Source organism: Phoca vitulina, unplaced genomic scaffold (genome assembly GCF_004348235.1).
Source record: "Phoca vitulina isolate PV1807 unplaced genomic scaffold, GSC_HSeal_1.0 scaffold3, whole genome shotgun sequence".
NCBI lineage: Eukaryota > Metazoa > Chordata > Mammalia > Carnivora > Phocidae > Phoca > Phoca vitulina.
In genome coordinates, this window is record NW_022589706.1 from 72,032,778 (window position 1) to 72,050,781 (window position 18,004).

An 18,004-nucleotide genomic window follows, 5' to 3' on the forward strand; every position below is an offset into this window, starting at 1 on the left:
TTGCTTCAAGGAGAAAAGTTTTTGGTTTGCAAATCAGTTTGGTAGAGCAATATGCCTGGCGTCCTTCTTTCCTTGTTTCTTTTCAAGATTTTATTTATTTATTTGAGAGAGAGAGAGAGGGTGAACAGGGAAGGGCAGAGGGAGAGGGAGGAAGAAACTGAAGCAGACTCTGCACTGGGTGCAGAGCTGGACATGGGGCTCGATCCCACCACCACAAGATCATGACCTGAGCCGAAACCAAGAGTCAGACGATTAACTGACTGAGCCACCAGGCGCCCCTGAAAAAAATCTTTACTCCTGAAGCTTGCTATAACTCTTCAGAGAATTCTCAGTAAAAAATTATGTTTCTATTCCATTGGTTTTGTGCCAGAACAATTTTTAGTCCATGGAGTGTGCCTGTGATTAAAGAATCTGTTGCAAGGAATGTTCCTTACCTCAGTGTTTCTGACCTATTAGCTATTACATGTGAGCACACTGGTGTCTAGTTTATGTTTGTGTTGAACAGCTGGAGAACTCATGGACTAGTTAGAGGCTTTTGTTCCTGGAATAACAGTTTTCTAACTGAAATAATGTTCTAATATTCCTTGGAAGTTGAGGAAATGGCTTATAATAATTGCCAGCAGAGAATAACTAAGCTAACATAGTTAATAATAGTAATAATAACTAAGCTAACCAGGTGGTTGCCAGATAGATTTTCTTGGAAATGTATTCTTAATGTTTAACTTTTTGAATAGACCTTTGCATATTTTGAAGTAATGTTAAGGCAAAATGTTAACCTTTGTTATTTGTTATCTGATCTTTGTTATTTTACATGTAGAAATGGAAGGTTTTGTACAAAGACAGTAATGTTATAAATGTTATCTGCTAATTACATATACTTTCAACAATTAAGAAATCGAACTCTATGTTACCTCACCCTTCCTGCCCCACCACACACACACACACTCTCTCTCACACACACACAGAACACACACGCACACACAATACCTTACACACACACAATACCTTATGTACTCATTAACTGTTTGCTAAAGAATTGAACCCATGTCAACTACTCCAACATAACTCAAAAGATGTTTAAGTACATTGGTCTCTCATTCAATAATGACCACCATTTGGTAGTAATAATGTTTGATGTATGCAAGAAAAGCTCTATATAGATCCTAGATTTACCTGTAACTTCTGCTAAGAAATTCGTGTTTTCTCTAACAATAATGGCTTTAGCCTTATCCCTGTATTTGAGTGACTCTGGGCCCTTACTCTGAAGGCAAGAGGTGGTTTGATCTATCAAAGGGGAAACAAGGTGAAGATGAAACAACAGACAAATATGCTTCAGGCATATGCTACCAGGCAAACCAAAATCTTAGCCCCCTCCATTCCCTCACTCCCACCTCTGCAGACTTTACACAACTGGGAGCAGTGACATTGCTTAATAAACTTTCCCTAACTGCTGTCAGCAGCCTGTCCCTTGCCAAATCCAGTGTTACCCAAAGCTCAGAAACATATGGTGTACCAACTGTACCGGAACAATAATCATTCAGTGTTGCTCCAGTCTGTTTTAGTCTTAGTTTAAAAAAGGAAAAAAAGTAGTGGCATTGACGTAAGGACATTTCCTTTCCATTTCTAGCTGCTCTTTGTGATTGTGTGTTTGCTTTCTGTGGAGGAGGTGAAACATCTAGAGTAAATCAATGTTTTGTGACTAGAGACCAGAGTGCTAGACATGATCTACCAACATTTGGTGCTATCTTGATAAAACCCAACTGTGCAGGCCAGCTTATTGGGCTAGAAAAATAAACCTGGGACCGAGGAAGGCACGGGAGACCTATTAGGGGTATTGGTGGTAGTTCTGACCTAAACAAAGAGAGCTGGAAGGAAAAGGATCCTTAGGATTTTTTTTTTTTTTTCACAACAAATTCCAAACAGAATGAATAAAATAATCCCATATATGGAAACATTAACTCATTTGGTCTAAGTGTTGATGGGTCTTGGTTCTGGAAGGCTGCAGAGTACAAAGGAAGCTGAGGCCACACTTCCTGACACAGGAATGGAGTGAAGACTTTCCCAGCTTCTTTATAGGATGAGAGAAAGTGCACAGTAGAGAAGCACTGAAAGGAACCAGGAGTTGACAGGCCTGGATTTCCTGGAAACAGTATGGCACCCAGGAGTGACAGTTGCATATGTGAGCAATCTGTTCTGAGCAATGACATTTTTAAGGAGACCACACTAGTTGATGTAGAAGCAACTTATAAATTAGATTCTTTACAAGTTATTTATTGTCACATACTGTGCCCATTATTGTATGGCTTTTGGCAACCTAGCCAGCTTGGGCTCTTAGTTTTCCTGTCACTTTCCCCCTAGAATGTAGACACCCTTAACTACTTATCATTCCCTGGAAATGGCCGTACTTTCATATCATCAAGTCTTTCATGTGCTTTTTGTTTTTGCCTAGAGCAAATACATCTCTCCCATTTTGTTTCTGCAAATTTCAACTCCTATTTCAACTGTGAATTAGGACAATTCAGGACAATTGTTATTATTTCTGAGAAACCTTCGTGTCATGTACATATATTAGTCATTCTGGTATTTATGTTGATAACTTTTTTTTTTTTTTAAGAAAGGGAGAGAGAAAGGGGTGGGGGCAGGGGATAGAGGGAGAGGGAGAGAGAATCTTAATCAGGCTCCATGCCCAGCACAGAGCCCAACACAGGGCTTGATCTCACAACCCTGAGATCATGACCTGAGCTGAAATCAAGAGTCGGGAGTTTAACCAACTGAGCCACCCAGGCGCCCCTATGTTGATAACTTTTATACATTTCTTTATTAGTCTGTAGTGTCCCAGAGTATCCTTTACTTTTGATTGTCCCTCTGCTTAGAATGCATTCCCTCTAGATATCTACATGGCTCTTTCTCTTAATTCATTCTGGTTTCTGTTCAGATGTCACCACCCCAGGAAGTCTCCTCTGACTACTTTACCATAAAAGAGCATCTCTACTTTCTGTCCCCTTTCTCTGTTTTATTTATCTAATGTAATACTTATTTTTGACATTTTATTTACCTGCATGTTTATTTCTTGATTGTCTCTTTCCCCCTAACTGAATAGCAGCTCTGTGAGGGCAAGGACTTCATTTTGTTCATTGTTGTATCACCATGCCTAGAACAACCTGGCACACATTAGATACTTGGCAGGTATTTGTTAAGTGATGGAATAAATGAATATTTGCTTTCCCCATTTGCCTTATAATTCATTCTTATAGTCATTAGCATCTAGTTCATATGTAATCACTCAGTAAATGTATGAAGAACAAATGAATGCATATTTCAACATTAAATGCAAGAGGGCTTAGCTACTACCAGTAGGAAAAAAGATTCTTGTCCTTTAGAATAAAATATTCTAGAATTAAATATATAATAGAATTAATATTCATTCTAAAAGAAAAAATCATTTGGGATCTGAAAATGAAGATAAGCTAGATTCTCTTCCCCTAGTTAGCTCTGAAACCTAGCCTTTTGGGTTTCTAATGTTGACATAGTTTTAGGTTTTTGAAAAGTAGTCATGTTTGCCATTTTAATGTATTATAATAGAGAAATAAGAATAATATATATATGAGGTAATTAGAGAATAATATAAAAGTGATTTTAATGCCAAAATGAGTAATGGATGCTAATTGTAATGACTGTTTAGAGTAATGAGAGGTGGTAGTCTGTAAATATTTATTATGGTTTAGAGTTGAAAGAGACGGTAGAACATCTGGACTAGCTGTCTTGTACAGCTGAGCAGAATGAGGTGGGAGATGTGAATGATTTGCCCAAGGTCACAGGATTTGTTAGTGGTAGAGTTAAAATTACCCTCAGGTCTCTTTTGTAATACTAAGAGTTGTAAGAGTGTGGATAACAGACACTTTCGTGCACAAATTGCAGAATTACAAATGATTGCAAATATTCTTGCTGGCATTCTAGTGTCATGGATCAAAAATTTAAACGTGCGTACCTTTTTAGGAGCAAAAGAGAAAGTCAGATCAGTATGCCAAAATAAATGGATAATATTATTCATCACTTTATGTTTAACATAAGAGCAAAGAAAATTGGAAATAAATTACTAAACAATAGCCTGTTGACTAAATATCATTGATTTCTAGTATGGTAATTCATTAAATGTTTATTGTGTGTTATTTTTAAGTCTGTGTATAATAGACCTAAAAAGACATAATAGATATAGTCATTGCCTAGAGGAAAATCCTTCTGGTCTGCAGACCAGCAAACTGTTGGTTATAGTTTGAGATGAAATAAGGACAGAAATGAAGAGTCAGGGCGCCTGGGTGGCTCAGTTGGTTAAGCGACTGCCTTCGGCTCAGGTCATGGTCCTGGAGTCCCGGGATCGAGTCCCACATCAGGCTCCCTGCTCGGCGGGGAGTCTGCTTCTCCCTCTGACCCTCCTCCCTCTCATGCTCTCTGTCTCTCGTTCTCTCTCTCTCAAATAAATAAATAAATAAATAAATAAAAAAAAAAAGAAATGAAGAGTCAGTATCTAGAAACTTGTGTGGTTTGATAGAGTAATTTTATGTCTGTTGAATCTGATGATAAGAAATTTGGTCTTGGGGTGCCTGGGTGGCTCAGTTGGTTAAGCATCTGCCTTCGGCTCGGGTCATGATCCCGGGGTCCTGGGTTCGAGCCCCGCATCGGGCTCCCTGCTTGCCAGGAAGCCTGCTTCTCCCTCTCCCTCTCCTGCTGCTCCCCCTGCTTGTGCTTGCTCTCTCTCTCTCTCTGTCAAATAAATAAAAAAAAAAAAAGAAATTTGGTCTTATATTTTATATGGTTTCTTTAAATTTTATTTTCCAGTAATTTGTCTTTATTATAGATTACAGAAGAATTGGTATAAGGCAGATTGGGGAAAAGGTTTTCCCCACAGATAGTGTTCACCACAGATAGTTTGAGGAGCATTGCTTTATAGAAAGTTACATACACACATGGAAAGTTAAATAGTAGATGAGGGAGAGGGCTATGCCAGTTCTTTATACCCTTTCTCTGAATTCAGTATCAAATGGAATAGGCCCTTATTAAATATTAGTGATTTACACTATGAAGATTTTAGGAATTTTGTAAAAGTAAGTCCCTGGTTTTTGTTGTTATTTTTTTAAATACTTACCTCCCATAGCATGTGAAGTCATGATTTTGTACCACATTAAATAAATATTAACTCTGCTTTGAGTTCTTAAATTTTCTTGATGTTCATGGATTTTTTTTTTTTTTTTTTTTTGGTTTTGTAACATACTTAGCTTGTGGGTTTTGAAGGGCTTGTGAATTTTTTTCTTCTGTCATGAAAGTATGCTGCTACTGGTAGTTTAGGAACCACACTTTGAGAAACACTGTTTTAAGGTTTCATTAAATCATTCATTCTTAACATTTTTTTTGGTCATAGATGCCTTTGAGAATTTGGGGAAAACTATGGACTGACTCAATGAAAATACATGCAAAGTTGCACATAATTTGCATCCAATTTTAGGGGATTCGTCTCATCCTTGAACAGAACCTAGTGAGGAGGGAGGGTTCAAATGTGTGAATTTCAGTGTTAATCTCTTCTCAGGTAAACTAGAGTTGACCAATTCATTTTTCATCTTTAACAAATGACATTTGTTACCATTTTCCTTATTATAGAGTGGACTACATAGAAACACAAATTTCTCTGTAATTAACAAATTTGTTTGATTTAGAGATGTTTGTATATGTGTTCTTTTTTTTTTTTAATAAACCACCATACTTTTCACATTTCTGGTAGAATTATATGCACATATTAACTACAAAGCACATTAAATCTCTGGGCTTAAACACATATGGATTAGCTGTAGAATGAAAGTGTTATGTGGTGTCTTAATAGTGAATTACAGTTTAAGAAGGCACGTTTCTATTTTATTAGGATGCTGGTAGAGAAGAATAAAGATGTTACTTCAATAAAGAAGGACTCATCATGGAAAAGAGATTTAGAGTACTAGAACAAACAGTATTAAGAGCAGCCCTGTGTTTGAACTAGGGAGCTCAGTGGCTACGTAAGGAAAGAGAAGGCATAATCACCCTCTTATTTCCCTTTGGTTTTGTGAGGCATAATGACACGTACTTTGAGGTATTCTCTTCATTGCTACCATATAAGGTGTATTCTCAGACTTTTGGGTAAAACTGATTACAGTTTGACTCATAAGCCAAAAAAGAAGGCCCATAGTTAAAGTAACCACTGCTCACATGGGTTAGGAGTTTACAAATTTACTCACAGAGAGACATCAGTGATTGTTTTATCTCACCATTCTAACATACAAAAAGCCAAATGATTTTATTTCACAGAAAAGAGTATTAAAATGAATCCAAAGTAGCCTCAAATTTTAAAGGGGCATGTTCACATTAGACATCCAAGGTAGAGATTAGCTTTTTATATGTAGTTGAGTAGGATTTACAGGCTGGTTGAGGTGCCAACACTATATAACAATAGACAATGCACGACAGAACAACTTTAAGTGTTGAGTGTAATATTGTAAGGCAGATTAATAAGTACTGGAGTGATAGTAAATACATTGGGATTTGAAAAAAGCTTAAGGGATACGTTTGAAAAAAAATCAGTACTTCTCAAATGTTCTTTACTTCTTACTTTAGTGGTTAAAAACTCCACCACTTTTGTTTATTTGTGAAATTCGGTCAACGATTGAGTAACACTCATCTTTCATCAAGAAAACAAGTTCTGTGAGTTCTCTCTGTTGGGGTAATGCGCATACCTTCTTATGTGTTTTTTGAAGGGTAGCAGTGCAACAGTCAAATCCATGGTGTTCTGGGAAGTGTGTGGGAGATAAACACCTGGAGACTTTCAACCAGAGGCTCATAAGTCTGCATTCAAATGTTTTCTCCTATAGTAGGTACTAGAAAGTACATTTTAAAGCAAAATTAAAGATTGCCTGTTACTTGGGAGTTTTTCAAAATAAGACTTTCCTCAGTGCTTTTCTCTGCCTCAAGAAAATCCTGTTGGTTAGACTGATGTAATTTTATTGGTGTATTTATCCAAATTTTGGTAACAGCACTGTTAGAAAAATAGCATCTTTATTTTTCCATGGTTTAGTTCCCATGGTTTTCGGACATGGGAAATTTCTGGTAGTGTTTCTTTCTATAGCTGTCATATTTATATATTCCTTTTTTACATTTATTAAGTCTGAGGGCATTCTTGTCATACCCATGGTGTTAGGGTCATACATTTCCAAGCATTCCATATTTGTTGAAAGTATGCAGAGGTTGAAAACTTGCATGTTGGTTATGGCTCATTATATAGGTACCTGTCTCCCGCTTGTTACCCACAGAATATATTAGGATAATTACCAAGGTAATTTTAATTTTGCATATTGTTCTTAGTAAACATCTGACTATTAAAATGGTGTTATCTATATTATAAGATGGTCTCTGTAATATACTTGGGTATATATATCTTCAGTAAATCATTTATATTGCTAACATCTATTTTCTGAGGTTTGTCACTGCTGGCTTATTTCCAAGGGAAGGCATATGGAGGTTTTTGTATGCATATTGAGATTCCCTATGATTTAGAAGGGTACATTTCATTAGAGAATTCTAAGTGGTGCAGTCACTGTTGTGGCTAAACATTTTGCTTCTTTTTGAAAAACCTTAGGGCAATGTAGCAGCTATATTAAATGCTCATTTTTTTATTTTTTTAAGAGATGGAGAGAGAGGGTGGCGTGGGGCAGAGGAAGAGGGAGAGAGAGAATCCCAAGCAGGCTCCATGCCCAGCGCAGAGCCCAAAGTGGGGCTCAGTCTCACAACCTTGAGATCATGACCTGACTCAAATCAAGAGTCGGATTCTTAACTGACTAAGCCACCCACGCATTCTTAAGTGCTTATTTTATTTTATTTTATTTTAGATTTTATTTATTTAACTGAGAGAGCACAAGCAGGGGAAGTGACAGGCAGAGGGAGAAGCCAGCTCCCCGCTGAGCAGAGAGCCTGATCTGGGGCTTGATCCCAGGACTCTGGGAACATGACCTGAGCTGAAGGCAGATGCTTAACCGACTGAGCCACCCAGGAGCCCCTAAAATGCTCATTTTATTTTTATTTTTTTTTTAAAGATTTTATTTATTTATTTGACAGAGAGAGACACAGCGAGAGAGGGAACACAAGCAGGGGGGAGTGGGAGAGGGAGAAGCAGGCCTCCCACTGAGCAGGGAGCCTGATGCGGGGCTCAATCCCAGGACCCTAGGATCATGACCTGAGCCGAAGGCAGACGCTTAACGATTGAGCCACCCAGGTGCCCCTAAAATGCTCATTTTAAAGAGAAGTCTTATGCAGTTAAATTTACTTAAGTGGTATCTGCCATATTGGGTTCTAACTTTTAGCAGTGAGAGCTCTATAATGCTTTCATTGATTTTGTTTTTTGCTACAAGTTCTGTGATTGTTTTGTTTTCTGTGATGTGCTTGCTTTCAAGAGGTAATAGCTACCTGGAAGGGTTAGTCTAACAGGTATATCTCTAATTCCTTATGAATCCCAAATAGCATACTTCTTGTGGATAAGGTAAATGTTCTATTTAGTGCATTTTTGAGATTTTTGTTTTAAGTGGCATGCTGTCTTGAGATACTAGTATTTTTAATGCAATTTTATAAAGATGTAGTGCTACTTTTCTCTCTTGTTGAAGAGTTGTTTTTTTTGTTTTTTTTTTTTTTAAGATTTTATTTATTTATTTGACAGAGAGACAGCGAGAGAGGGAGCACAAGCAGGGGGAGTGGGAGAGGGAGAAGCAGGCCTCCCGCCAAGCAGGGAGCCCAATATGGGATCATGACCTGAGCCGAAGGCAGATGCTTAACGACTGACATCCAGGTGCCCCTCTTGTTGAAAAGTTTTAAGAAGAAAGGCACATGGGTGGCTCAGTTGATTAAATGTCTGACTTCAACTCAGGTCATGATCTCAGGGTCCTGGGATGGAACCCTGCATCAGGCTCCCTGCTCAGTGGGGAATCTGCTTGTCCCTCTGCCCCTCCCCCTGCTTGTGTGCACGCATGTGCTCTCTCTGTCCCCTCTCTCTTTCTCTCGCAAATAAAATCTTAAAATATATATATGTATATATTTTTAAAAAGTTTTAAGAAGAAATGCTGCTGGAGCCACACATTTGCATGGAGACTAAGCATTTGGGGGAAGTTTAGTTATAAATTTTATTTGAGTACAATAAAGTTAATGACATGTTTAGTGACACACATTGGTATTACTGTGAGTTAATTGACTCTAAATCATAGTTATTAATAAGAGTCAGGTTATTTTAGTTATTCAAATCAAAGTATAAAATCTTCTCTTATTATTTTGATGTTCAGTTCAATTTAAATATTATTTTATGCATGTGCACATGGAGGTACAACAGACCCAGAGACAAGGCCTGGATCTAGTTTACCAAACCTAGAATACCTCATGACCCTTTCTTCTTTCGTAGTCCTGGTTCCCTATTTTAGCCTCTGCTTTCTTGTTTTGTTTTTTTTTTCTTCCTGTCCCATTTCAAAGCTTCTTCACCAATATTATCTTACTGATTCTTAATCTTTGGCCTTTTGGTACAGTGGCAACATCTAACTGACCTGGGAAGTGGTGATATGAGGTCGCTGTCCTATGAGATGGAGTTTGGAAAATTCAGAATTGGATAGTGGTAAGCAGAGAAAGAGGACATGGAAAGCTGGTTCTGATCCTGTAGCATATCGAGCTCTGTTGCTGAGTAAAGGAGAACTTAAGGCTTAGAGAAGACGAAGGAATAAAGTGAATGAAGAAGGGATATTTTGTCTTTATTTATGGAGGGAAGGGGAAGCCGGAAGGTCTGACTGGTCAGTTTGAAAAGCTGTCTTCTCTGCCCTGTAGGTCCTTGAAACAGGCATCCAGCCTATGTGAATTGGTGGCATGGCATAATAATAACAATAGTGAACATTTATTTTGCATTGTGTGGTATATGCTATGCTGGTGTTTTATTTATCTGCTCAAGCAATCTGTGAGACTGTGGGAATTGTAGTCCTCATTTTGAGGAGAGATAGATGAAGCTTAGAGAGGTCTAGTAAATTCATGCCACACAATCAAGAAATGGCAGAACATGAATATGAACTCATGTTTGCCTGATTTCAAAGCCTGTGCTCTGTACTATGTTCTTATTTGCTGTATGGACATAGGCAGTCCCTTTGAAGCTCTCTTTTTCCATCTGTAACACAGACTGAAACTACCTGATAATGGCAAAGAAAGATAAAAGTGTTTCTCAAAGTTGCTTACTTACTGTTGTTGCTCAGTAAATAGTCCTAATTACTTTTCTGGGTCATTTCTTTCTCAGGATAGAAAAATGTTATGTGAGAAGAGCTACTCCTCTAAAATGACTGAAGAACATTTGCCTTTGGGTATTTCCTGGTCAAAGTCAGATGGGGGAAGCCCAAGTCTTGGTGCCTTTCATCCTTTCCCATAACACACACACACACACACTCTCTCTCTCTCTCTCTCTCCCCCCATCTGCTTACTGAAGACTGGACTTGCTTTTCAAGAGAAAACTTCTTATCATCCATAACTGTAGTATAAAAGGGTTACAGTGAATCCCTAGAGGTTTTAGTCCAAGTATAGGTGATTAATATTAGAGCCTTTCTCATCTAGGCTAATGGGGAGGCTCAGTAGAGATACCATTCCCTTGAAGAGCATATAGTTGTCCTGGTTTACCTTCATTTCTGCATCAGTAAACAGAAGCTCAGATGTAGTTCCAATATGTGTAGTCATGTGTGCTTGCAACTTGAGACCACAAAGCAATGTTTTTAAAGAAACATACAGCTACAATTAAGTTTATGGAAAATTGGACAACAGTAGTAAAAACGCATCTCAAGATCAAAGGAGAAGCATTTGCTTGTGATTAGTTTGATTTATGCTGAGCTTGACCCAGGAGCCTCCCACTACTGCTTCCTTCTTACACATTGTGCATTTATGAAATATACATACACTTAAGGCTGTCATATAATATGTACAAGATTTACTGATGACAGAAAGTTTTTACTGTTTCAAATGAATGCAAGCTATTCAGACTGGCAAAAACAAAAAATGAACTATGAAAATAATGAGTGACCTTGTAGTTTTTCCTTAGCTGCTAACAATTCATAATAGTGCTACATCCTACCCAATTTAAGGGGAAAAAAAAAATTTATCTTTCTAATGAGTGGATGGCTTGAAGTGGGGATAAATGAAGCTCATAGGAGTAGTTAGTGAGATGCTGTCTTTAACAAGTCTTAAATTTGTTTCTATGCATTGGGCCTTTCCCACTATACATACAGCATTAGTTCAGGCTCTTCATGTTCTTTAGTTTAAATTGTGTGAATAGAAAACCCGAGTATTGAATACTAAAGATGGTTGGAGATTTAGAAAAGATGTTATTATCAAAACCCAAGATGATTAATATTACTGGCCTCACAAAACTATAGACAAAAAGGAATTTGTTTGACGGTTTAAATAATTTGAAAGATTATATAGATGGTGATGGGCATTTGTTTCCATTTCTGATCATTGATTGAGAAAAGGTTGTGATTAAATACAATTAAGCTCGTTCTATCTATCTATCTATCTGTCTATGAGAGAGAGAGACAGAGCACGACGAGCTGGGGGCAGAGAGGGGCAGAGGGAGAGGGGGAGAGAGAGAATCTTAAACAGGCTCCACACTCAGCGCAGAGCCTGATGTGGGGCTCGATCTCACGACCCTGAGATCATGACCTGAGCTGAAATCAAGAGTGGGATGCTTAACCAACTAAGCCACCCAGGTGCCCCACAATTAAGCTCTTCCTAATGCTTGTTAGATAAAGATATCAAGAGGAATTGTGATATCTCTTTGAAGGTCCTAGGAAAAATATATCACTAACTATCCAAAATGGATTTACTTTGTTCTATTAGAAATGTGGTTTGAGTTTTGACCTTACTTAGACCAGTTCAGCCTAATGATTAATCGAAGACTCTCATTTTCAGATTAGATCCATTTTTCTCTTTGATGAATTAAGTATATTTCTACTAGAATTTAGCATATTAAACTGATATGCCACTTTATTGATTTCTTATTTATGATGGTTTAATTAGATATTTTTCTAATACCTACAATATTCAAAGTTCTTAGAGAAGAGCAAATTCTAAAACATGATCTCTGACTTTATAAAGCTTGTTTTAAAGTTGGAAACAGGTTGGTGACAAATTACAGATAGCTCGCAATTCAGGCTTTAGCTTTATTCTAGATTGTAGGAAGCAAGAAGGTATTTGAAGTTTTTTTTATCCTCTTTTTATAAATAGTTGACATGATTGGAACTCTCTAGTATGAAGTAATAGAGCCACCATTATGGAAATGTGAAGATGGAGGAAAGGGGGAGGAATATGGAGTGTTTGATGATAGGAGGTCTTTAGAAAACTCTTGTGGTACTTAGTAGGCAAGGTCAGGGTGACATGTTGAGTATGGATTAGCATGGGAGAGGAATGGAAGGATAGATACAATTTAGTAATTTCCCTAGATGTTGGTACCTATGGAAGAGGCAGAATTCACAGGGGCTATAGGATTTCTGTGCTCCGCCATCTAAAAATAAGGGTGGCAGAGTAAAAGCAATCCTAAAAGGATAGATAGTTCTAAGAAGTTGGATTTGGACATCTTGAGACCATGGGCTCTTAGAATCTAGCAGGCAGCTAGAACAAAGGAGTAAGAAAAGTTTTACCTAGTTATGACACTGGATTTGATTAGATTATTTTCTTTCTACATTGTTCATTACCTTTATGTTACTACTGGATGAGAGTATTTAAATTGCTTTTATGGACATTTCCTCTAAATGTACCCAATAGGTTTCAGTTTCTATTTTAAGGCTACCTTAATGTGAGAAATGATGAGGTAATTTAGCTGTGTTCTATTTCTGGTTATCTGCCTGCCTGCCTGCCTGCCTGCCTATCTATCTATCTATCTATCCACCCACCCACCCATTATCTATCTATTTTAATGCTTTACCTAAAATAAAGGTCAAGCATTGGCTAAAATAAAATCTGGGATAAATTATTTGATACTTTCTCTCATCAGGATTCAAATTTCAATTCATTTGCTCAGTTTGGAAGGGAATAGATTTTCCTTTGCTCTATCAATGAAGTCCTTCAGATTTAACTCTTTTTTTAGGATTAGATCTATACCTTTGTGCAGACAGCTCACAGATAAACTTTTATTTATTTTTAATTTTTTAATTTTTATTTTTTTTAAAGATTTTGTTTATTTGTCAGAGAGAGTACAAGCAGGGGGAGCAACTGGCAGAGCAGGCAGAGGGAGAAGAAGGCTCCCCACTGAGCAAGGAGCTTGACGCGGGACTCGATCCCAGGACCCTGCTGGGATCATGACCTGAGCCGAAGGCAGCCGCTTAACCAACTGAGCCACCCAGGCATCCCTTATTTTTTTTTTTTTAAAGATTTATTTATTTATTTGAGAGAGAGAGAGCAGGGGGAGGGACAGAGGGAGAAGGAGAATCTAAAGCAGACTCCCTGCTGAGCATGGAGCCTGATGCAGGGCTCGATCTCAGGACCCTGAGATCATGACCTGAGCCAGAACCAAGAGTCAGACGCTCAACGGACTGAGCCACCCAGGTGCCCCAGATAGATAAACTTTTAGGGGCGCCTGGGTGGCTCAGATGGTTAAGCGTCTGCCTTCGGCTCAGGTCATGATCCCAGGGTCCTGGGATCCAGCCCCGCATCGGGCTCCCTGCTCAGCGGGGAGCCTGCTTCTCCCCCTCCCTCTGCTTCTTCCCCTGCTCATGCTCTCTCTCTCTCTATCTCTGTGTCTCAAATGAATTAAAAAAAAAAAAAATCTTAAAACCTGGAAGGGACCTTTGAGATCATTTAATACAGCCCCTATATTTCTCAGGTTAGTTATCTGAAGTCAAGGAAATAATAATAATAGCTAACATCTATTGAGCTCTTATCTCACCTAATCATTATAACAACCCTATAAATAAATCCCATAGAAAGCAGTGGCATTGCTGGCTTTTAGGAACAGTTTTCTTTGGTTCTCTGCATATGAGAAGAACAGTGCATATTTCTGTTATTAAATTAAGTGGTTTCTTTATATTTAAATTCATAAAAAGAAATAGTGGTTATTAAAAGACAGTTACACCTGTTAATGTTGTAAAACTGTATCTTTTAAAAAAAGTAGTTACTGTTGTTTTTAGACTTTTTTCCTACCCTACACAGCTTTTGTATTTTAATAAGTATACCTGCCTTTATAGTATTTTAAAATATACTTAATAAAGTTCTATCTTAATTGTTTTTTTCTTGATCCCATGATTGTGAAAACTAGTCCATTTAATTTTTTTGAATTTTGGAACTACTTTGTCAATCATATAATATATAATAAATAGTGTGTATATGTGTACATATATATATATATAATATAGCTATGTTGATAAGTGTGCTGTGAGTTATATTTTGATCTGCTTTGTTACTCTGGAAATTTTATTTCTTTAGTGTCAACATACTACTAATTTTTCTTGCCCTTAAATATCTTGGCAGCTAAGAGGATTGTTTCTATTAGTGTACAGATGAAAATAAAATCATGATATACTATGTATGTGATATACTATGTATGTGATAGAGAATATTTCATTTGAAAGTTTTGAAATCTTCTTTTACACTTTGTGTCTGTGAGATTTTGTATAGCTTTGATCAAATAGGTATTTTTTCTTACTAATTTCAAGAATTTTTTTAGTCACTTGATGTATTTTAAAATAAATTTCTAATTATGTAAAATTTTAGTTTTTCCTAATTTCACAGTTTATTTTATTTTTTTAATTAAGTAGGCTCCATACGCATCGTGGGGCTCAAACTCACAACCCTGAGATCAAGAGTCCCATGTTCCACCGACTAGCCAGCTAGGCGCACCCCCATTTCACAATTTAAAACAAATGCCAGTGTTAAATAACAAATGTGTGGTATCCATTTATTCAGTATATATTTAGTGAAGATCTGTAGTGTGTCAGGCATACTTCTAGCATTAGGAGAGAGTGGAGAGAAACACAGACATGGGCCCTGTCTCAATGGATCTAATCTTCACCACTATTTTCTTGATTTTAGATACAGATACTTATTCTCATGTACTAAGATTGGTCTGCCTTGATCATTATTTTTAAGGAAAGAGTTTGACAGCTGATGGTAATCAAAACCTAACCTGACTGAACACTCGTTATCTATTTATTTATTGCTTTGCTTCCAAATTGTGAATTCCAGTACTCAGTTCTTGTTTAGTTTGCGGAGGGATATATTTTTTATTTTATTTTATTTATTTATTTATTTATTTATATTTTTTAGAGATTTTATTTATTTGAGAGAGAGACAACAAGCATGAGTGGGGGGAGGAGCAGAGGGAGAGGAGCAGAGGGAGAGGGAGAAGCAGACTCCCTGCTGAGCAAGGGAGCCTGACAAGGGGCTCCATCCTGGGACTCCAGGATTATTATGACCTGAGGTAAAGGCAGATGCTTAGCCTGACTGAGCCACCCAGGCGCCCTGGGATATATTTTTTAATCAAGAAGTAATTTTAGGAGCACCTGGGTGGATCAGTCGTTAAGTGTCTGCCTTTGGCTCAGGTCATGATCGCAAGGTCCTGGGATCGAGCCCTGCATCGGGCTCCCTGCTTGGCGGGAGGCCTGCTTCTCCCTCTCCCACTCCCTCTGCTTGTGTTCCCTCTCTCGCTGTGTCTCTCTCTGTCAAATAAATAAATAAATAATCTTTAAAAAATAAAAAATAAAAAAAAATAAAAAAAATAAAAAAAAAAATAAAAAAAGAAGTAATTTTAGTAAAATGTTCTCCAAAATATTTAGTTGGTTTTTTTTCATTTTTAAAAAAATTGTGGTAATCATAAAAGTTAACCATTTTAACTATTTTTAAGCATACAATTCAGTTGCATTAAGTACGGTTACAGTGTTGTACAATCATCACTACTATTCATTTTCAGAATTTTTTCATCATTCCAAAGAGAAACTGTGTAAAATCCTTTACTTTTAAGTATTTGAGGAATATTGGTTATTTTCTTTTTTGGGTGAAATCTCACTTGTCTTCCAACAACCCAATATTCAGTGTGATCTACTTATACTGACTGAATTCTGAGCTTGTCATTGAATTAGAATGGTTTCTTTTGATTTGTACTTGTTCCATGTTTCTAGGTATGTATTAAAATTGCATCATGTTTCATTTTACTGTAATTTTTTATTTGTTTGCTTCTTTTGGAGCAGTGAAATAGATACATATGAACTTTGAAGGAGATCAAACTAAGTTATGTGAACACATAGAAAATTGTTTAGAGAAGGGAAGACATATTGAGGATTAAAGACTGTGGTACACAAAACCGTCTGACAGTCTCAGACACAACTGGTTTCCTTCCCCTCCTACTAAATGCCTAGAGCAGGAAGCACATCTAGTGTAAAAGATACTTGGGCCTGTGATCTAAAAGAATTCAGTGCCCCAAACACTGGGGAGGAATTGGACTCAACAGGAAAGATTGTTCAGTAGATCCTCTGTCTGTGTTACTCTTTGTGCTCAAACAAAAATACAGACATTTAAAGAGTTTTAAGCATTATTTCGAAAAGAGTTTAAATACCCTATTCACATGACAGATGTTAAAATGTAGTCCTTGGCTGCTTCTCTTCCTCATTCATAACAGTCACACGCTACTGTTACACAATAAAGAAATGGAGAAATTATTAGGGAACCTTTTTCAAAAAATTCTTTCAGTTTTTTAGAGAGCAAATAGGAATTTAAGAAAATAAACACGAAAGTCATTTGAATTTTAACTTTACCTATTAATCAAGATAACTTTTTAATACTTTGTCTAAAAGTATATTAATATACTTTTAATACAAACAAAAGTATAATTTTCGTCTGTGTTTATTATTCTGTTTTTTAAAGAGTGAGATTCCTAATGAAATATATTTATTACAGCTCAAAGATGGCGGCAAAGCATCCCAGGCAAATGTAAGAATAGGCGATGTGGTTCTCAGCATTGACGGAATAAGTGCACATGGAATGACTCATCTTGAAGCCCAGAACAAGATTAAGGGCTGTACAGACTCTTTGAATATGACTCTGCAAAGGTAATTTGCACTTTATTTGCCTCTGAGAGAGAAAACAATACTGAGGAGTGTGTTTTTGTGTATCTGATCTGCGGTGTTAACTAGGAAGTTTCTACTACCATTGTTTCAGGTAGATAAATTAAAAAATATAATGGCTTTTAAATTGAGTAATCGAACAGTATGAAAAATTGGTGAAAGCTTTGGATTATTTCCCCATAAAAAGGCATGTCATTCATGTACTGATAAAAATTGTGTGTACAGTTTTAGAAAAATCTAAGAATTCCTGAAATTTATCAGTAGAGTACAGGCTAAAAATTCTTATTTATAGGGTAAAACTCTTGGCTTTAATATTCTGAGCAGTATATTAGAAGGTATTCTTTTAAGATATGGTTTGGCTATTCTTAGTATGTCTTTTGCCCTTTTTCTCCTGGGTAGAAAAAAATATTTTTACATTTGAAATGCAGATTTTCTGAACTTACTGTTTTTGTTTTTTAAAGTTACTCTGGCCTCAGTTATAGCATAGCTAATCATCTCATTAATTATAATATATCCGGCATTTTGAGCGTTTCAACATTTGACCTGCCTTGAAATCATGTGGATTGCTTGTTAAAAATACTGATAGGAATCAGAATATCTGAAAGGATTAAGAAATATATTTTAGTAAGTTCCCTATGATTATTATGAATTCTAAAGTTATAACTACTGCAGTATCTTGGGCCCAGGGGAAGGGAGGTGAAAGGAAATGGGAGAGGGTGACTGAATGATAGCTTTCAACCTTTAAAGTTTATAGGGAACGTAGCTATCACTTATCAGCTGGGTATGGAAGATTTTAAATAAGTCTTATTTTTGATGATTACAAAAGTGTTCTCTATTTCTATAAAATTTGGAAAACACCATTTTTCCCCCAAAAACAT

The 18,004-nt window shown here is 36.8% G+C and overlaps 1 protein-coding gene across 10 annotated transcripts in view; it reads left to right on the forward strand.

The window, feature by feature from the left end:
- Nucleotides 1–18,004, forward strand: part of PDLIM5 (PDZ and LIM domain 5) — a 206,866-nt gene that overhangs the window by 51,481 nt on the left and 137,381 nt on the right. For all 10 annotated transcript variants that reach the window (XM_032400850.1, XM_032400853.1, XM_032400852.1 and 7 more), the window contains exon 3: nucleotides 16,960–17,111. In XM_032400850.1, the coding sequence (XP_032256741.1) occupies nucleotides 16,960–17,111 (152 nt within the window). The remainder of the gene's footprint in view (nucleotides 1–16,959; nucleotides 17,112–18,004) is intronic.